The following is a 22812-nucleotide window of genomic DNA, read 5'->3' as shown; positions in this document are numbered from 1 at the left end:
TGAGAAATCAGCTGTTAACTTATGGGAGTTCCCTTGTTTGTTATTTGTCATTTTTACCTTGCTGCTTTTAATAATTTTTCTTTGTCTTTAATTTTTGTCAGTTTGATTACTATGTGTCTTGGCATGTTTCTCCTTGGGTTTATCCTGCCTGAGACTCTCTGTGTTTCCTGGCTTTGGGTGGCTATTTCCTTCCCCATGTTATGGAATGTGTCCACTATAGTCTCTTCAAATATTTTCTCGGGTCCTTTCTCTCTCTCTTCTCCTTCTAGGACCCCATAATGCCAATATGGTGTGTTTAATATTGTCCCAGAGGTCTCTTAGTCTGTCTTCATTTATTTTCATTCTTTTTTCTTTATTCTGTTCCACAGCAGTGATTTTCACCAATCTGTGTTCCAGGTCACTTATTTGTTCTTCTGCCTCAGTTATTCTGCTATTGATTCCTTTTAGTGTATTTTTCATTTCAGTTATTGTACTGTTCATCTCTGTTTGTTTGTTCTTTGATTCTTCTAGGTCTTTGTTAAACATTCCTTGCATCTTCTTGATCTTTGCTTCCATTCTCTTTCTGAGGTCCTGCATCATCTTCATTATCATTATTCTGAATATTTTTTCTGAAAACTTGCCTATCTCCACTTCATTTAGTTGTTTTTCTGGGGTTTTATCTTGTTCCTTCTTTTTGTACCTAGTCCTCTGCCTTTTCATTTTGTCTATCTTTCTTTGAATGTGGTTTTCTTTCCACAGGCTGCTGGATTGTTATTCTTCTTGCTTCTGTTGTCTGCTTTCTGGTGGATGAGGCTATCTAAGAGGCTAGTGCAAGCTTCCTGATGGTAGGAACTGGTGGTGGGTATAGCTTGGTGTTTCTGTGGTGGATAGAGCTCAGTAAAACTTTAATCCACTTGTCTGCTGATGGATGGGACTGAGTTCTCTTGCTGCTGGTGTTTTGGCTTGGGGCAACCCAGTACTGGAGGATACAGGCTCTTTGGTGGGGCTAATGGCAGACTACGGGTGGTCTCATGACAAGGAGTACTTCCCAGAACTTTTGCTGCCAGTGTCCTTGTCCCTGTGGTGAGCCACAGCTGCTCCCCACCTCTGCAGCAGACCCTCCTACACTAGCAGGTAGGTCTGGTTCAGTCGCCCATGGCATCACTGCTCCTTCCCCCTGGATTCTGATGTGCACACTTCTTTGTGTGTGCCCTCCAAGAATGGATTGTCTGTTTCCTGCAGTCCTCTTGAAGTCCTGCAATAAAATCCCACTAGCGTTCAAAGTTTGATTCTCTGGGAATTCCTCCTCCCATTGCTCAACCCCCAGGTTGGGAAGCCTGATGTGGGGCTCACAGCCTTCACTCCAGTGGGTGGACTTCTGTGGTATAATTGTTCTCCAGTTTGTAAGTCACCCACCAGCAGTTATGGGATTTGATTTTGTTTTCATTGCACCCCTCCTACCATCTCATTGCAGCTTCTCGTTTGTCTTTGGATGTGAGGTATCTTTTTTGGTGAGTTCCAGTGTCTTACTCTTAATGATTGTTGAGCACTTAGTTGTGATTCCAGTGTTCTTGCAAGAGGGCATGAGCACAAGTCCTTCTACTCTACCGTCTTGGACCAATCTAGAAAAGCAGACTTTCTAATTTGTTTCTCCTCTTGATTGTGTCCAGATGAAGAGAGGGAGGCTGTCCAGTAAGGTAGACTGTCAGAGTTCTCTGACTCTACTATTATGCCCTCTCCCCAAACTCCCTTTCACAAGTTCTACAAAGTTCAAAGGAAGATAGTCCCAGGACTATGGGATGGAAGGACTGAGGTGGTCATGAGTTTCATGGGGCAGAGATTATTTACTGCCCAGTTATGTGCAGTGTTCTTGTAGGGTAATCCTAGCCCCAGTACCACCCTCACCCTTCTTTACAACACACACATTCTTTCCTCCCCACTGTGCCCAAATTTCCAAGAAATTTCCCAGATGATTCTTGAACATTAATCTGGAGGGGAGGGAGAAGAATACATGGGGATGAGCTTCTATTAGAAAGTATAAATAAATTATTTTAAGTAATAAATCTAAAGCTAAAATAAAGTAAATAAAAAGGGTGAATGCATAACTCTAAGAAGTTTATTTATACCACCTTTATTTCTTGAATAATGTAGGGAGTTTGATTATAAAGTGTTGAGAAGATATACTGAGATAGATTAATTCTTTAATGTTTGATAAAATCAGGTATAATAATATATGGGACAACAGTTGTTACATAATATTTTTAGTATTTAAGCCTCCTCTTTTATGTTCAGAGAAGGATGTAAGGTTTTTCTGACATTTGCATAAGCTCTATCTTTTCCATTTCCAAGTTTAGTTTAGTCATCTTTATTTTTATCTAATGTCATTTAAGAACAGGTTGGAGATACTGAAAATAAATGAGATGCACTATTTTAGATGGTGTCTATTAAAAAAACACTGAGACAATTATAAAGGAATTCAGATCATAGTCAACTTTTTGGACAGATTTTGGTAATATGTTTATAATGTCTACCTATTTAAATTTGTTTTAACTCAAGGAAACAGCCTCAAAAGAAATTTAACTGATATATAATGCTTTCACTTTCCCTGCTCCTTTTGAAGCAAAGTTGACATAAGTTTGAAGGGAATCCACTAAAATTTCCACATGTATTCAATTCTGCTAAATTTGTGTAGACCTGACATTTAGATGAAGGGAGAGGAGAAAAGAATAGAGCTTTAATGGAAAGCTGCATTACTAAGGTGTTTCATCCAAGATTTTCAGGTTAAGATACTGAATATATCTACAAAGAAAGAAAAACATCTCAAGGATGCATTACTTGCACTTTACAGACATCTAGCTATTTGAAAATTTCTAAGTGATCACATATTCATTCATGTTCTCATTAGTACTATTCACCAGATACTTCTGATCCTTCTCTGAGCACAAGTTCGGTTGCATTTTCCCGTCTCCTTTATGTTAAACATGGTCACGTGACTTGCTTTGACGAATGAATCATGAGAAAAAGCCATATATGTCACTTATGGGAGGAAGCTTTAAGAGCTAGTGTATAAACAGAACCTCTTTTCTTCTGACATGGCAACCAGCTTCAGATGAGGAGATTCTATTAGCACTGTCCCTGGAGTGAAGAGATGTGGCACAATGTTTCTCTCCTCTACCCCAATCCCCTAACCCCCATAAATATGCAACATGAATCAGAAAAAACCTTTGCTATTTTAGAGCATTACGATTTGCAAGTTGTATTGTTACTGCAGCATAATCTAGCCTGCCATGATGGCAACAGCATCTTTTAGAATTTCTTTTTTCTTATGTTGGGTGTTTAAGAATAATTGTGAAAATTCCACATCTTAATCTATGGGTGTTTTGCTGTCTATTTCTTACCTAGCTCTTGATTCTATTGTTTCTGGTAGCTAGTTTGGATTTAAATATTTGGAAACTAAATGTTATGTAATCTTACAGGAATGGATTTTAATGTGAATTTCTTATATTTATGTTGTGTACTTAATTTGAATTCTTTGTCATTTGTTAACATATTGGTCCATCTTCTCCATACTATTACATTATATATACCTAAGGAGAAAGTACAACATATAACTAACTAATCTTTATATATGCCTGTGGTACAAATTCTAGAAATACACATTTAGTGGTATTCAATAAATTTTTACTGAAATGATAGTGGAGATAATACTGATGAGAAGTTTGATAATGATAGAGACTCCAAGAAAAGATCATGCTCCAGGAACATGCATGTTCAGAGTGACTGGAGTGCAATTCAATTTATACAAATAATAAACTGCTTATATGTTCTAATATTTGAAAATCAGAAGTTAGTTTCAAATTATATAACTAACAACATTCTAGATGTTTTAATTGTAGAGAAATACAAAAGTATGAGATAAATATGAGGTTTAGCAAAAGACATTGTGTTTTTAGGGGGAAATGGTAAATGGCCACATTTCAGATGTTTGCTATTTGCTGGTTTTCTTCCTCAGTGAGAGATTTTGGTGGAAGTATATTTCAGTATTTAGAATAAAACTTTTGCTGACTCACACTACATCATCTTTCTGTTCTTACCATACAATTTTAATTTACATTTTCTGGCCCCAGATAACAGGTCCTGAAGTGAAGATTTGGAAATTCTTGATAGGTCTGAGTGTATTTGAATCATTTTTGATGCATATTTCCTGGTAAGATTCAGATAATCATTGATAATTTTGGCATCTCTAGTTTCATGAGATTCATAAGTGCTGTCCTCACATTCCCTAAATTTGTGCTCACAGAATTTAATGCAGAGAAGCTTTTTAATATTAAAGTGTTAGGATTCATTCACATGAAATTTAATTATTGCTGTTAAATCTTAACTAATAGAATATTTTGTAATTCTTGTTATATTTATGATAGAAGCAACTCCAGTAATTTAGAGGCAATTTTTTCCTACCCAGATCTACATGGTACACAGGTCTACATGGTGCTCATAAAATAAATGGGGCAAATGAGCAATTGATTAAAATAACTGTTATTGTAATCATAGTTAAATATGGTTGATTATTCATTTGACAGTTATTTATTAAATAGTTATATTTAAGACACTATCATGAGCACTATGAGTAGAGACATTAAAATGACATGATCCCATTCTTACAGAGCTCACTTTGTAGCTGTGGATACATATTGATTATATATTGATACATATTGATTATGATCTATGATGAATGTTATAATATAGAGGTGTGCTGTTGAAACAGAGTAGAAGAAAGGATTAGTTTTGCTACTAAGAACTAATGGAAGGACCATGGAATGATTCACAGAAAAAGTGATATTGGAATTGGACATTTAATACAATATTTCATCACTTTTCTCTAATTAAAATATTAGAGCTATTGAACATAATCACCATATCTACCTTGGATAATTAGAAAACTTTCCTCTAGAAATGAGTTGTGCCTAACTTTTTTTTTTTTTTTTTTTTTTTTCCTTTGTCCGTTTTATTTATTGTTTTTTAACATCTTTATTGGAGTCTTCGGTACGCGGGCCTCTCACTGTTGTGGCCTCTCCCATTGCGGAGCACAGGCTCCGGACGCGCAGGCTCTGCGGCCATGGCTCACGGGCCCAGCCGCTCCGCGGCATGTGGGATCCTCCCAGAACGGGGCACGAACCCGTGTCCCCTGCATCAGCAGGCGGACTCTCAACCACTGCGCCACCAGGAAAGCCCCTGTGCCTAACTTTTATACCATGTTCTATGTTTTGTAATTTTGGAAGTTTTAACCCTGGCTAAAAATTGAAAATATTTAACAATCACAATAGCCATTCAGAATGGTTGCTGACATGGTCTGGAAAAACTCTTGACGGTGCCTGTTAACTCTTTAATTGTAAGATTATGGATGGGTTTCTGTGCATGAAGTTCTCATCTCAAATATAACCAATACTAGTTTCTTCCATTTAGGATATTTGTGAGGATTAAATGAGATAATGCATGTAAAGCAGTTGATGCAATTAATGGTAGAGAGTATGAATTCAAGAAGTGTTATGTGTTGTAATTATTAAGAGTAAATAAGAATAGACTAGACAACAAATTACAGATATATCAAAAAGTGTGACACCTGAAACTAACACAACATTGTAAATCAGCTATACTTCAATTAAAAAATAAAAATAAACACTAAAACGTGTGGAGTAATTGGGAAAAATTGCAAAAAAAAATTACTTTCCAGTGAAGGTCTACTTGAAGGTTTGAAGGAGATGAGACAGTGTCTTTGTAAAAAGTCATTATTTGGAAAATATCCAGTCAAAACAATGACAATTCTATTTTTGTGAGGGATAATTATTTTATATTCTAGTTGTTTCTGATTTCAATGATCATCTATGGTGTTAATGTTGATGAACAAACAGGTCTGGGGTGACATGTTAGTATTTTACTCTGGCTGTTTGCAAACTTATGATTATACTTTATTGTCTAATTGCTTGATTTATTGATGTTTTGATGATATGTTTTCCAGTAACATTTGTAATTGCAGATATCTATTTCAACTTTGGCTCATTATCATACATTTGCATTTGATTTGTCTGACTGCTGCAGGTGGAAACAATAGGTGATGCATACTGTGTTGCTGCAGGGCTCCACAGAAAAAGCCTCTGCCATGCTAAACCCATTGCTCTGATGGCCCTGAAGATGATGGAACTTTCTGAAGAGGTGCTGACACCTGATGGAAGACCAATTCAGGTAAGCCTCTCAACAGTTTTGTTTGAGTAGTAATGTACCTTTAACTGAAGAGGCAAGAAATTCCCTTCTGAATTCTACATACTATAATTTACAGATCTAGATAAGCCAGTTGCTCAGGAAGGAGGGATTACTAGAGATAACTCATAAACCCAGGAAATGAACAAATGGAATATGACCCAAAATAGGAAAAGTTGTGTGGAAGACAAATTACTATGGGGAAAAAAAAAAAAAAAAAAAAAAAAAACAGATAAAGGATTAAACCAAGGAAGAACCTGCTGTCAGTGACCAATTCACCAACACCAAGCAACAGTGATGGTGAGAGTCAGTTCTGAGAGATAATCCGAAGAGCAAGAAATAAGAAGCAAGAAATTTGAGGACCTGAACAACTTCCTATGAATAGTGTACAGGTGTTCTTATGAAGCCTTAGGCCTCAGGGTTACTTTTTTTTTTTCTTTTTTACACCTTTATTGGAGTATAATTGCTTTACAATGGTGTATTAGTTTCTGCTTTATAAAAAAGTGAATCAGTTATACATTTGTTCCCATATCTCTTCCCTCTTGTGTCCCCCTCCCTCCCACCCTCCCTATCCCACCCCTCCAGATGGTCACAAATCACCGAGTTGAACTCCCTGTGCTAAGTGGCTGCTTCCCACTAGCTATCTGCCTTATGTTTGGTAATGTATATATGTCCATGCCTTTCTCTTGCTTTGTCACAGCTAACGCTTCCCCCTCCCCATATCCTCAAGTCCATTCTCTACTAGGTCTGTGTCTTTATTCCTGTGTTAACCCTAGGTTCTTTATGACATTTTTTTTTCTTGAATTCCGTATATATGTGTTAGCATACGATATTGGTCTTTCTCTTTCTGAATTACTTCACTCTCTGTGACAGACTCTAGACCTATGCACCTCATTACAAACAGCTCAAATTCATTTCTTTTTATGGCTGAGTAATATTCCATTGTATACATGTGCCACATCTTTATCCATTCATCCGATGATGGACACTTAGGTTGTTTCCATCTCTGGGCTATTGTAAATAGAGCTGCATTTAACATTTTGGTGTATGACTCTTTTTGAATTATGGTTTTCTCAGGGTATATGCCCAGTAGTGGAATTGCTGAATCATATGGTAGTTCTATTTGTAGTTTTTTAAGGAGCCTCCATACTGTTCTCCATAGTGACTGTACCAATTCACATTCCCACCAGCAGTGCAAGAGAGTTCCCTTTTCTCCACACCCTCTCCAGCATTTATTGTTTCCAGATTTTTTGATGATGGCCATTCTGACTGGTGTGAGATGATAACTCATTGTAGTTTTGATTTGCATTTCTCTAATGATTAATGATGTTGAGCATTCTTTCATGTGTTTCTCGGCAGTCTATATATCTTCTTTGGAGAAATGTCTATTTAGGTCTTCTGCCCATATTTGGATTGGGTTGTTTGTTTTTTTGTTATTGAGCTGCTTATAAATTTTGGATATTAATCCTTTGTCAGTTGCTTCATTTGCAAATATTTTCTCCCATTCTGATGGTTGTCATTTTGCCTTGTTTATGGTTTCCTTTGCTGTGCGAAACCTTTGAAGTTTCATTAGGTCCCATCTGTTTATTTTTATTTCCATTTCTCTAGGAGGTGGGTCAAAAAGGATCTTGCTGTGACTTATGTCATAGAGTGTTCTGCCTATGTTTTCCTCTAAGAGTTTGATAGTTTCTGGCCATACATTTAGGTCTTTAATCCATTTTGAGTTTATTTTTGTGTACGGTGTTAGGGAGTGATCTAATCTCATACTTTCACATGTACCTGTCCAGTTTCCCCAGCACCACTTACTGAAGAGGCTGTCCTTTCTCCACTGTACATTCCTGCCTCCTTTATCAAACATAAGGTGACCATATGTGCATGGGTTTATCTCTGGGCTTTCTCTCTTGTTCCATTGATCTATCTTTCTGTTTTTGTACCAGTACCATACTGTCTTGATTACTGTAGCTTTGTAGTATAGTCTGAAGTCAGGGAGCCTGATTCCTCCAGCTCTGATTTTCGTTCTCAAGATTACTTTTTCTATTCGGGGTCTTTTGTTTCCATACAAATTGTGAAATTTTTTGTTTTAGTTCTGTTAAAAATGCCAGGGGTAGCTTGATAGGGATTGCATTGAATATGTAGATTGCTTTGGGTAGTAGAGTCATTTTCACAATGTTGATTCTTCCAATCCAAGAGCATGGGATATCTCTCCATCTATTTGTATCATCTTTAATTTCTTTAATCAGTGTCTTATAATTTTCTGCATACCAGTCTTTTGTCTCCTTAGGTAGGTTTATTCCTAGATATTTTATTCTTTTTGTTGCAGTTGTAAATGGGAGTGTTTTCTTGATTTCACTTTCAGATTTTTCATCATTAGTACAAAGGAATGTCAGAGATTTCTGTGCATTAATTTTGTATCCTGCTACTTACCAAATTCATTGATTAGCTGTAGTAGTTTTCTGGTAGCATCTTTAGGATCCTCTATGTATAGTTTCATGTCATTTGCAAACAGTGACAATTTACTTCTTCTTTTCTGATTTGGATTCCTTTTATTTCCCTTTCTTCTCTGTTTGCTGTGGCTAAAACTTCCAAAACTTTGTTGAATAAGAGCGGTGAGAGTGGGCAAACTTGTCTTGTTCCTGAACTTAGTGGAAATGCTTTCAGTTTTTCACCATAGAGGACGATGTTCGCTGTGGGTTTCTCATATATGGCCTTTATTACGTGGAGGAAAGTTCCCTGTATGCCTACTTTCTGCAGGGTTTTTATCATAAATGAGTGTTGAATTTTGTCGGCTCTACATCTATTGAGATGATCATATGTTTTTTCTCCTTCAATTTGTTAATATGGTTTATCACGTGATTGATTTGCATATATTGAAGAATCCTTGCATTCCTGGAATAAACCCCACTTGATCATGGTGTGTGATCCTTTTAATGTGTTGTTGGATTCTGTTTGCTAGTATTTTGTTGAGGATTTTTGCATCTATGTTCATCAGTGATATTGGCCTGTAGTTTTCTTTCTTTGTGACATCCTTGTCTGGTTTTGGTATCAAGGTGATGGTGGCCTCATAGAATGAGTTTGGGAGTGTTCCTCCCTCTGCTATATTTTGGAAGAGTTTGAGAAGGAGAGGTGTTAGCTCTTCTCTAAATGTTTGATAAAATTCGCCTGTGAAGCCATCTGGTCCTGGGCTTTTGTTTGTTGGAAGATTTTTAATCACAGTTTCAATTTCAGTGCTTGTGATTGATCTGTTCATATTTTCTGTTTCTTCCTGATTCAGTCTTGGCAGGTTGTGCATTTCTAAGAATTTGTACGTTCCTTCCAGGTTGTCCATTTTATTGGCATAGAGTTGCTTGTAGTAATCTCTCATGATCTTTTGTATTTCTGCAGTGTCAGTTTTTACTTTTCCTTTTTCATTTCTAATTCTACTGATTTGAGTCTTCTCCCTTTTTTTCTTGATGAGTCTGCTAATGGTTTATCAATTTTGTTTATCTTCTCAAAGAACCAGCTTTTAGTTTTATTGATCTTTACTATCATTTCCTTCATTTCTTTTTCATTTATTTCTCATCTGATTTTTATGATTTCTTTCCTTCTGCTTACTTTGGGGGTTTTTTGTTCTTCTTTCTCTAATTGCTTTAGGTGCAAGGTTAGGTTGTTATTTCTAGATGTTTCCTGTTTCTTAAGGTAGGATTGTATTGCTATAAACTTCCCTCTTAGAACTGCTTTTGCTGTATCCCATAGGTTTTGGGTCGTCTTGTATCCATTGTCATTTGTTTCTAGGTATTTTTTATTTCCTCTTTTATTTCTTCAGTAATCACTTTGTTATTAAGTAGTGTATTGTTTAGCCTCCATATGCTTGTATTTTTTACAGATCTTTTCCTGTAATTGATATCTAGTCTCATAACATTGTGGTCAGAAAAGAAACTTGATACAATTTCAATTTTCTTAAATTTACCAAGGCTTCATTTGTGACCCAAGATATGATCTATCCTGCAGAATGTTCCTTGAGCACTTGAGAAAAATGTGTATTCTGTTGTTTTTGGATGGAATGTCCTATAAATATCAATTAGGTCCATCTTGTTTAATGTATCATTTAAAGCTTGTGTTTCCTTATTTATTTTCATTTTGGATGATCTGTCCATTGGTGAAAGTGGGGTGTTAAAGTCCCCTACTATGAATGTGTTACTGTCGATTTCCCCTTTTATGGCTGTTAGGATTTGCCTTATGTATTGAGGTGCTCCTATGTTGGGTGCATAAATATTTACAACTGTTATATCTTTTTCTTGGACCGATCCCTTGATCATTATGTAGTGTCCTTCTTTGTCTCTTCTAATAGTCTTTATTTTAATGTCTATTTTGTCTGATGTGAGAATTGCTACTCCAGCTTCCTTTGGTTTCCGTTTGCATGGAATATCTTTTTCCATCCCCTTACTTTCAGTCTGTATATGTCTCTAGGTCTGAAGTGGGTCTCTTGTAGACAGCATATATATGGTTCTTGTTTTTGTATCTATTCAGCCAATCTGTGTCTTTTGGTGGGAGCATTTAGTCCATTTATATTTAAGGTAATTATCTATATGTATGTTCTTATTCCCATTTACTTAATTGTTTTCAGTTCATTATTGTAGATCTTTTCCTTCTCTTGTGTTTCTTGCCTAGAGATTGTCCTTTACTATTTGTTGTAAAGCTGGTTTGGTGGTGCTGAACTCTCTCAGCTTTTGCTTCTCTGTAAAGGTTTTAATTTCTTCATCAAATCTGAATGAGATCCTTGCTGGGTAGAGTAATCTTGGTTGCAGGTTCTTCTCCTTCATCACCTTAAATATGCCTTGCGAGTCCCTTCTGGCTTGCAGAGTTTCTGCTAAAAGTTCAGCTGTTAACCTTATGGGGATTCCCTTGTGTGTTATTTGTTGTTTTTCTCTTGCTGCTTTTAATATGTTTTCTTTGTATTTAATTTTTGACAGTTTGATTAATATGTGTCTTGGTGTATTTCTCCTTGGATTTATCCTGTATGGGACTCTGTGCTTTCTGGACTTGATTAACTATTTCCTTTCCCATTTTAAGGAAATTTTCAACTATAATCTCTTCAAATATTTTCTCGGTCCCTTTCTTTTTCTCCTCTTCTTCAGGAACCCCTATAATTCGAATGTTGGTGCATTTAATGTTGTCCCAGAGGTCTCTGAGACTGTCCTCAGTTCTTTTCATTCTTTTTTCTTTATTCTGCTCTGCAGTAGTAATTTCCACTCTTTTATCTTCCAGGTCACTTATCCTTTCTTCTGCCTCAGTTATTCTGCTATTGATCCCATCTGGAGTATTTTTAATTTCATTTATTGTGTTGTTCATCATTCCTTGTTTCATCTTTAGTTCTTCTAGGTCCTTGTTAAATGCTTCTTGCATTTTGTCTATTCTATTTCCAAGCTTTTGGATCATCCTTACTATCATTATTCTGAATTCTTTTTCAGGTAGACTGCCTATTTCCTCTTCATTTGTTAGGTGTGGTGGGTTTTATCTTGCTTCTTCATCTGCTGTGTGTTTTTCTGTCTTCTCATTTTGCTTATTTGACTCTGTTTGGGGACTCCTTTTTTCAGTCTGCAGGTTCGTATTTCCCGTTATTTTTGGTGTCTGTCCCCAGTGGCTAAGGTTGGTTCAGTGGGTTGTGTAGGCTTCCTGGTGGAGGGGACTAGTGCCTGTGTTCCTGTGGATGAGGCTGAATCTTGTCTTTCTGGTGGGCAGGTCCACGTCTGGTGGTGTGCTTTGGTGTGTCTATGGACTTATTATGATTTTAGGCAGCCTATCTGCTCGTAGGTGGGGTTGTGTTCCTGTCTTGCTAGTGTTTGTCATAGGGTGTCCAGCAGTGTAGCTTGCTGGTCGTTGAGTGAATCTGGGTGCTGGTGTTGAGATGGAGATCTCTGGGAGATTTTCACCATTTGATATTATGCGAAGCTGGGAGGTCTCTTGGGGACCATTGTCCTGAAGTTGGCTCTCCCACCTCAGATGCACAGCACTGACTCCTGCCTGCAGCACTAAGAGCCTTTCATCCACATGGCTCAGAATAAAAGGGAGAAATATTAGAAAGAAAGAATTAGTAGAAGTAGAAAGAAAGAAAGAAAGGATGGAGGGAGGGATGGAGGAAGGAAGAAAGGAAGGAGGGAAGGAAGGAAAAAAAGAAAGAAAGAAGATAAAGTAAAATAAAATAAAGTAAGATAAAAAGCTATACAGACAAAATCTCACACAGAAGCATACACATAGACAGTCACAAAAAGAGGAAGAGGGGGAAAAATCATAAATCTTGCTCTCAAAGTCCACCCTCCTCAATTTGGGATGATTCGTTGTCTATAGGAGGGAAGGAAGGAAGGAAGGAAAGAAAGAAAGAAAGAAAGAAGGAAAGAAAAAAAGGAAGAAAGAAAGAAAGAAAGGAAGGAAGGAAGAAGGAAAGAAAGAAAGAAGGTAAAGTAAAATAAAATAAAGTAAGATAAAATAAAGTTATTAAAATAAAAAATAATTATTAAGAAAAAAATAATGGACAGATAGAACCCTAGGACAAATGATGGAAGCAAAGCTATACAGAAAAAATATCACACAGAAGCATACTCATACACACTCACAAAAAGAGGAAAAGGGGAAAAATTCATAAATCTTGCTCTCAAAGTCCACCTCCTCAATTTGGGATGCATCGTTGTCTATTCATGTATTCCACAGATGCAGGGTACATCAAGTTGATTGTGGAGATTTAATCCACTGCTTCTGAGGCTGCTGGGAGAGATTTCCCTTTCTCTTCTTTGTTCTCACAGCTCCCGGGGCTCAGCTTTGGATTTGGCCCTGCCTCTGCGTGTAGGTTGCCGGAGGGCATTTGTTATTCGCTCAGACAGGATGGGGTTAAAGGAGCAGCTGCTTCGGGGACTCTGGCTCACTCAGGCCAGGTGGAGAGAGGGGTATGGAGTGCCAGGCGTGCCTGTGACGGCCGGCATGACGTTGCCCCAGCCTGAGGCGCGCCATGCGTTCTCACGGGGAAGTTGTCCCTGGATCCTGGGACCGTGGCAGTGGTGGGCTGCACAGGCCCCCCAGAAGTGGTGTGTGGATAGTGACCTGTGCTTGCACACCGACTTCTTGGTGGCAGCAGCAGCACCCTTAGCATCTCATGCCCATCTCTGGGGTCCGCACTTTTAGCCACAGCTCACGCCCATCTCTCGAGCTCCTTTAAGCAGTGCTCTTAATCCCCTCTCCTCATGCACCAGGAAACAAAGAGGGAAGAAAATCTCTTCCCTCTTCAGCAGGTCCAGACTTTTCCTCGGACTCCCTCCTGGCTAGCTGTGGTACACTAACCCCCTGCAGGCTTTGTTTACACCGCCAACCCCAATCCTCTCCCTATGCTCCTACTGAAGCCCAAGCCTCAGTTCCCAGACCCTCCCACCCCAGCGGGTGAGAAGACAAGCCTCTCAGGCTGGTGAGTGCTGGTCGGCACTGATACTCTGTGTGAGAATCTCTCAGCTTTGCTCTCCGCACCCCTGTTGCTGCGCTCTCCTCCATGGCTCCAAAGCTCCCACCTCTGCCACCCTCAGTCTCAGCCTGTGAAGGGGCTTCCTAGTGTGTGGAAACCTTTCCTCCTTCACAGCTCCCTCCCACTGGTGCAGGTCCTGTCCCTGTCCTTTTGTCTCTGTTTATTCTTTTTTCTTTTGCCCTACATAGGTACATGGGGCGTTTCTTGCCTTTTGGGAGGTCTGAGGTCTTCTGCCAGCGTTCAGTAGGTGTTCTGTAGGAGTTGTCCCACGTGTAGATGTATTTCTGGTGTATCTGTGGGGAGAAATGTGATCTCCACGTCTTACTCTTCCATCATTTTCCCCTCGTCCCCTTCAGTGTTACTTCTGAAATATTTTTCTATGTGTCAGAACTTGAAGGTTGGAGCCCAAGACTGAGGAAACATCAGAAACTGTGGAAAATGTAGCTCCTCATGTATTGTACTCTTTTTGGTACTGATAGCTGTCTGCAATCTGGGATCTACCTCTGAGAATGGATGAGGTCACCTAGCTATATTTCTGAAAGCACCTGATAGATCCCAAAAATGTTTTTACTATGAATTCTTATAAACAAAAATCTTCTATTTGGCAAAGTGACCTTGAATTCAAGGCCGACTTTTTGTAACAGTTCATCAACCATGGGTTGAAAAATACAGAAAAAAGCCTCAAAATGTGAATATATTCCTAGTTTGGCAATATGACAAAGTAGATACTCTGACTGACCCTTCTGATTAAAATGTAGTGTTAAATAGTTTAGAAATAGTAGCTTTTTGAAAGTTACTAAGCCTATCACTGATGTCAGGAAAGAGAGAAATGTGTCAATCACATTATATATATAGATAGAACAAAATTTGAGTGGTGAATTTAAGTGCTCTGTCATTAACAGTGATAATTGGAAACACTATCCCTCCATGAAGAAAGTCAACTTCAGGCTCACCTGGTGGCACAGTTGTTGAGAGTCTACCTGCCAATGCAGGGGACACAGGTTCATGCCCCGGTCCGGGAAGATCCCACATGCTGCGGAGCAGCTAGGCCCGTGAGCCATGGCTGCTGAGCCTGTGTGTCTGGAGCCTGTGCTCCACAACAGGAGAGGCCCCAACAGTGAGAGGCCCGTGTACTGCAAAAAAAAAAAAGGAAGTCAACTTCAATTCCCTCTTCAAAGAATTTCCACAGATAAAGTTCTCTGAAAAATGACTGCCTAATACTAAAAACAAAACAAAATAAAACAAAGGGAAAAAAATCACACACTCACACAGGAAAATGAAGTACTATGGGTTAAGAACCAGTAGAAACAGGAGATGAGAAAAACAGATCTGGAGTTGTCAAATATCAAAATTATTTAGCACAGAATCAAAATGACAATGCTTAAAATAATTAAAGAAATAAAAGAGAAGCTTCACTACCGTGTGTAAAATATATATCTAGTGGGAGCCTGCTGTATAGCACAGAAAGCTCAGCTTGGTGTGCTGTGATGACCTAGATGGGTGGATGGGGCGGGTGGGGGAGTGGGAGGGGGGTCCAAGAGGGAGGCAATATATGTATAAATATAGCTGATTCACTTTGTTGTACAGCAGAAACTAACACAACATTGTAAAGCAATTATACCCCAATTTAAAAAAAAAAAAAAAAAAAGAACAAGGGTGGAACAACTAGGTTTGAAAATGAACCCAGAGAATTTCTAAGCAATCAACAGAATACCAAAAGAAACAAACAAAAACCAAAAATCAAGCAAAGCAAAACAAAAAAGCTTGCAGTGGATGAGTTTAGAAGAATATTAGATACAGCTGAAAAAGTTCCTGTAAATAAGTCCAGAGAATTAAAACTGGGGAAATATGAATAAAAGAATGTAAAATATGTAGGAGACTTTATACATTCAGTTGGAATTATCTCCACATAAAGATAATAGAGGGAATGCACAAAAAATTATTTTTTTTCTGGAATTATTAAAAGACACTAATCAGTTCTCAGACACAGTAATCCTAAAGAATTCTACGGAAGAGAAATCATAGGAATCCAAAAGTATCTTTTTTTTACATTAAGTACATTAAAGTCTTTTTTATTTTTTTAAATAATTCCATTTTAATTTATTTTTTGTGTTTCACATCATTTGTATTTAATTCCATAATACATCTGTGATTTATATAATGGTACATATTTGAGGTATAGTTGATTTACAATATTATATTAGTTTCAGGTGTATGACATGGTGATTCAAAATTTTTATAGATTATACTCAATTTATAGTTATTATAAGATATTGGCTATATCCCCTGTGCTGTGAAATATATCCTTATATCTTATTTATTTTATACATAATAATTTGTACTTCTTAATCCCTTACCCCTATCTTGCCCCTCCTTTCTTCCTTCTCCCCACTGGTAACCAGTAGTTTGTTTTCTATATCTGTGAGTCTGTTTCTTTTTTGTTATATTCATTAGTTTGCTTTATTTTTTTAGATTCCACATATAAGTGATAACATACAGTATTTGTCTTTGTCTGACTCATATCACTAAGTATAATATCCTCCAGGTCCATCCATGTTGTAGCAAATGGCAAAATTTCATTCATTTTTATGTCTGAGTAGTATTCTGTAGTATATATATATATATATAATCACATCTTCTTTATCCATTCATCTGTTGATGAACACTTAGAATGCTTCCATATCTTGGCAATTGTAAGTAACGCTGCCATGAACATTGGGATGCACGTATCTTTTCAAATAAGGGTTTTTGTTTTCTTCAACTATATACCCAGGAGTGGAATTGCTGGATCATGTGTTAGTTCTATTTTTAGTTTTTTGAGGACACTCCAAACTGTTTTGCACAGTAACTACACAAATTCACATTTCCATCAACACTATACGAGAGTTCCCTTTTCTCCACATACTCTCCAACATTTGTTATTGTGGTCTTTTTGATGATAGCCATTCTGACAGGTGTGAAGTAATATCTCATTGCAGTTGTAACTTGCATTTTTCTCGTGTCTAGGGATGTTGGGCATCTTTTCATGTGCCTGTTGGTCATCTGTATATCTTCTTTGGAAAAATATCTGTTTGGGTCTTCTGCACTTTTTTTAATTAGGTTGCTTATTTTTTTGACATTGAGTTGTATGAGCTGTTTATATATTTTGTTTATATATTTTATATATTAACTGCTTATCAATCTTATTACTTGTAAATATTTTCTCCCATTCAGTAGGTTGTCTTTTCATTTTGTCCATGGTTTCCTTTGTTGTGCAAAAGTTTTTAACAAAACTAAACATATCTTAATGAGACTGCAGTACTTGAGAGAAAAAGAGAACTTGATAAATGACAGAGGTGACATTCATCAATGGGGAAATAATGGGCTATTCAATAAATGTTTGGGGGCCAATTGGTTATCCATGTAAAAAATATATATAACTGCACTTCATGTGTCTGCACATAAGTCAGTTGCATGTGGGTAAATATTATAGGCTACAGAATATAATTATAAATTTATAATTAGAAATTTTAAAAAACAACTCAGTGTTCTTTATTTATTGATTTTTTTGAAATATAATTCACATACAATATGTTAGTTTCAGGTGTACTACATAATGATTTGACATTTGCATGCAATATGATATAATTAGAAATTTGACTTAGAGTAGGGAAGAATTTTTTGGATACTAAGCAGGTCAAAAACTTTAAAGGAAAAACCATAAAGGAAACCATAAAGGAAAATGTGGATAAATTTTACTACATTAAAATTAAAACTTTTCTGTTGTCAAAGAACACCTAAAGAGAATAAAAAGTCAACCACAAACTAGGAGAATATTTTGCAATACATATAACCAATAAAAATGTCAGTGGTTAACCTCATCAGTATTCAGATTAGATATATTAATAACACTATGATAAAGTTTTCCCACCTACTAGTTTGGCACAACTTTGAAAGTCTGACAGTGACACTGTTGCTGAGTTAGAGTAGCAAGAAATCTCACACAGAGTTGGTGGGAGTATAAATGGTACAATTTACTTGGCATTAACTAGTAAAATTTAACTTGTGCCTTTCTTACAACCCAGTAAGCCCTCTCCTAAATGTTTGCTCCAGGGAAGTAGTTGTGCATGTGTAGCAGAAGTCACACACAAGATTATTCATAGAAATACTTTCATAATAGCCTCAAACTGGAGATAACTTAAATATCCATTTAATAATAGAATGTATAAACTGTGATACATTTATACCTCAGTATACCATACAGCTAGGAAAATGAATTACTTCAGGAAATGAACATCAAATGGATGGATGTCAAAAACAATATAGCACTAAAAGAAGCAAGTCATGGAGCAATTCTGTAGAATTATTCCATTTAATTAAATTTCAAAACTAGAAAAATTGAAAAAATAATGCTATTTTGAAATACCTACCTTGAAGGAGAAAGTGGAAAGTAAGGAATGATCAATACAAAATTCAAGATGTTGCTTTCTGTAAGAGAAAGTAAAGCAATGATGGGATGAGGGAGCATGTAATAGGGAAGGTGCACATAGGGATTATAGTGAAAAATTATTAATTTTATTACTATTATTTAATGTGCACATATATGTTTACATTTGAAAATTTAAAAACATGGAGAGAGAGTTTTCAAGCCACTCCCACCAGTGGTGAAAACAGGAAAGCAAGGGACAATAAAATTTTTTTTAAATATAAGTTTAAGTTCCCTAGGACATAATTATTGAATTACTCAAGTGTGTGAATGACACTCCTACAACTGCCAGGAAAAAAACCAAAAGGAATGCTGTCTCAAGTCTGAAGCAAACTGCAAAAATACACATTCCAGATGGAATTCATATCACTTCTTAAATTTTCAAGGCTACCAGCTGAGCAGACTTATCATTTGGGATTATTTTTCTACGTTGGATTTTCTTTTATAGGAGATATAATGTTTATATTGATTCAGCATTGTCAAAGCAAACTTAAATTACCATAGAACAAAACCAGGGAATTGTTTTTTTACAATGTGCTCATCCATATTTTCATTTGTGGAATATAACATTGGCTCTGGCTTATTAATTACTTTTATCATATCAGAAGAGGAAATATCAATAAAGATTTAATAAGAATGCAGAAAGAGAATTCAAAATAATAAAATCACCTTAATAATTTTAGCTTCATTACTAATTTATATTATTTGCAAAGTTTCGAATTTTTTTTTTTGGCATCTTAATTTGGTTTTCAATTGGCTTCTAACTTGTTACCATGGGAATGTTTCTAAACTTATTGAAAGAATCTTTCATTAAACATGCTTGGTTGTTACAGTAGAGTTGATATGTGATCAGTTGATTGTTTACTTCAAACTAAGTTTTTAGGCTTTTTAATATTTAACTTATTTGACTTGCAATAATTTCTGAAAACAAAGGAAAACTCCCCCAAACCTCTCAAATTTTGAAAAACAAATTACTAATTTTATATGGTTTTATAAACCTATGAGGCACCTGTCATGATGGGAAACAGGAACCTGAATTATCAATTATAATTCCTTGCAAATGGTCGATAATGTCCTTGAATCATTAACTGTAAAATTGACTAGGTTAAACTTTTTAATTTTAAAAATTACTAGAGTACTTCACTGGTGGAACAAAGGTTAAGAATCCACCTGCCAGAACTTACCTGGTGGCACAATGGTTGGGAATCTGCCTGCCAATGCAGGGGACATGGGTTCGAGCCCTGGTCTGGGAAGATCCCACATGCCATGGAGCAACTAAGCCTGTGCTTCACAACTACTGAGCCTGCACTTTAGAGCCCATGAGCCACAACTACTGAGCTCACGTGCCACAGCTACTGAAGCCCACACGTCTAGAGCCTGTGCTCCACAATAAGAGAAGCCACCGCAATGAGAAGCCTGTGCACCGCAGTGAGGAGTAGCCCCGGCTCTCTGCAACTAGAGAAAGCCCGTGCGCAGCAACGAAGACCTAAAGCAGCCAAAAATGAATAAATAAAAAATAAATTTAGGGCTTCCCTGGTGGCGCAGTGGTTGAGAGTCCACCTGCCAATGTGGGGGATGTGGGTTTGTGCCCCAATCCAGAAGGATCCCACGTGCCGTGGAGCGACTGGGCCCGTGAGCCATGGCCGCTGAGCCAGTGCGTCCGGAGCCTGTTCTCCGCAACGGGAGAGGCCACAACAGTGAGAGGCCAGCATAATGCAAAAAAATAATAAATAAATAAATAAATAAATAAATAAATAAATAAATAAATAAATAAATAAAATTTATTAAAAAAGAATCTGCCTGCCAATGCAGGGGACATGGGTTTGATCGCTGGTCCAGGAAGATCTCACATGCCATGGAGCAAATAAGACCGTATGCCAAAACGACTGAGCCTGTGCTGTAGAGCCTGTGAGCCACAACTACTAAGCGCACATGCCACAGCTACTGATGCCTGTGCTTCTAGAGCCTGTGCTCCACAACAAGAGAAGCCACCACAATGAGAATTCTGCACACCACAACAAATAGTAGCCCCCGCTCACCGCAACTAGAGAAAGCCTGCGCTCAACAACGAAGACCCAACACAGCCAAAATAAATAAATAAATAAATAAATAAATAAATAAATAAACAAATAAATTAATGAAATTAATAATAAATAAAATTAAATAAATAAAAATTACCAGAGAATATAGCATTTTACTTATTCGGTTTAAAATACTCAAGCAAATTTTTTTTCTATAAGTACTCTAATGAAACTCAGAGGCTAGTTCTAGACTGGTTCTATCTAAAAAGTTCTATCTAACTAGTTCGATCTAAAAAGCATACAGAAATATGGTCTATTTACATAATAAATTTTGAAAAATCAGCCCAAAGAGGCTTTAATTAAGACTGTTTTTAAAAATAGTGACTAGATTTTAAATATTTTATCAATACAATGTTGATTTTACTGGCTGAGTATATGGAAATGCCAGCAAGATGCCTATTTTTTCCCCACCCTATAGGATACCTGATTTTCATATACCTTAAACAATCGACAATTCAAGAAAAGTAATATCAGATTTATATTCTCTCCTTTTTGCTTGAGGTACTTATACTGTGATTTCACTAGAAAATTGTATAATTTTCTGCTGTTCTTTAATTTTGTGAACCTAATCTTACCGAAGTATTTTGAAGAGAGTTTTTAGTGCTGAAAGTCTTAACTTTTACTAATAGTTTAAATACTCTTTGAGAAAGAGAAGCTGGGTTGAGGACTGACTAGAGAATGTGATTAAACATATATTAGAAAGACAAGTAGCATTTTCATGATTTAAGGGTTTTGAAGAAGTTTGAGTTAATGTGTCCAAATATCTAAGTTTTACTTTTGGACCTCAGTTTAAAAAAAATATTTGTTGAGTATCATTAATAGGCATACAAATTCAAATTCTCTTTATTTGTTCAAAGAGTGCATTTTATATAAAGAGGAAATTATAGAATGATTGTAAAATAGAGTTAAAAACAATGTGTAATCATGTTTCAATACTAATGTGGTTAACAATCTCAATTGCAAATCAGGGAAATGCTATGAATTTCTTCTAACTGCCTAGCCTAAAGGCAGGAATATTAATTTACAATTTATGTGTACTGTAATACATTAAATTCTAGCTTCTCAAGCTTCAGTTTAGCCTTCTAATGAGCTTATAGGATTTTTTGAGATGATGAAATAATTATTCTGCAATTAATTTTTAAATAGTTGTTATTTGCAAAGAAAACCTGATATTGTTATTTTAATATTTGGAGGGATTTTCTCTTTGCAAATATTGCAATAGTTAACCCCATGAGATTACAGCCCGAGATTGTATTTAGAAAAAAGAAAATCTAATTATTTGATAACCTGATTAATTCTCTATGATTCTTTGATAGTTGTTTGTTTATACAATTATAATTAGTACTTTTCATCTTGAAGTGTGTATACTCATTTGAAATGTTCTACCTCTAGAATTTATATCTAAGTAGAAAAACCTATGGGGTCAGAAAGAACTACCTAGGCATTTTATGAACTCACAATTAAGATACTGAACTCAGTTACCCTCATTTCTCATGTTTATCCAATAGACACATTTGAATTTACTTTTCGTATCCTAGATAATGCATATAGTGGCAACTTTAGTAAACCATTGTTTTATTGTAGCAATAATACACAAAAATACTTCATAAAACTACTGGTAAAATTTATGGCCAAATATGTTTTTAATAGATCTATACTGTATAGTGAATTTATTCGGTACTAGAAATGTGTTTGTGTTTTTAAAAAAGAATTATGTTTAAATTATTTTTTCACTAAGAGTTTACCAGTAGATAAGATTATAACAGATTCTCTTCTGTAGTTTGCCTCTGTTTAATTATCAGAGCTTGAGTCTTATATACTCTCTTCAGATCTATCTTCTAACTCACTAATACCTCAGCTGGTTATGAAAATCATTTGTTAAACCCATCCACTTAATACTTAATGTTGATTATAGCAGTTTATAGCTGTTTTTAAATATAAATTTATTTATTTATTTATTTATTTTTAGCTGTGTTGGGTCTTCATTGCTGCACATGGGCTTTCTCTAGTTGCAGTGAGTGGGGACTACTCTTTGTTGTGGTGCATGGGCTTCTCATTGCGGTGGTGTCTCTTGTTGTGGAGCACAGGATCTAGGCACATGGGCTTCAGTAGTTGTGGCTCACGGGCTCTAGAGCACAGGCTCAGTAGCTGTGGTACATGGGCTCAGTTGCCCCACAGCATGTGGGATCTTCCCAGAGTAGGGCTCAAACCCATGTCCTCTTCATTGGCAGACAGATTCCTAACCACTGTGCCACGAGGGAAGTCCTATACCTATTTTTAAAATTTCCATTTATCTGACAAAATTTTTATATTGCTTTTATTTATATCCTTGAATATATCAGCCATAATTAATTTAAACTCTTTGCTTGATAAATTCATTCTCTAGAGCTTCTGTGGTCTATTACACTGTTCTTTCAGTTAATATTTAGTCATGTTACTTGTCTCCTGTGTGTCTATTTATTATTATTTTTTGTTTGGGTTCTGGAGATTGTATATAAAAAATTATAGAAATAACTTTAGACCTAGAATGATGTTACCCTCCTGTAGGG

At 36.4% G+C, this 22812-nt stretch overlaps 1 protein-coding gene across 1 annotated transcript in view; it reads left to right on the top strand.

Annotated features, from left to right (window-relative positions):
* GUCY1A2 (guanylate cyclase 1 soluble subunit alpha 2) overlaps positions 1-22812 on the top strand; it is a 382047-nt gene that overhangs the window by 278607 nt on the left and 80628 nt on the right. Inside the window, exon 6 of the mRNA XM_007457361.1 lies at positions 6076-6219. Coding sequence (XP_007457423.1) covers positions 6076-6219 — 144 coding nt within the window. The remainder of the gene's footprint in view (positions 1-6075; positions 6220-22812) is intronic.

Source organism: Lipotes vexillifer, unplaced genomic scaffold (assembly GCF_000442215.2).
Source record: "Lipotes vexillifer unplaced genomic scaffold, Lipotes_vexillifer_v1.1 scaffold825, whole genome shotgun sequence".
In the NCBI taxonomy this organism is placed as follows: domain Eukaryota; kingdom Metazoa; phylum Chordata; class Mammalia; order Artiodactyla; family Lipotidae; genus Lipotes; species Lipotes vexillifer.
The sequence above is the reverse complement of the archived record's forward strand: the minus strand, read 5'-3'. Positions and strand labels throughout refer to the sequence as shown.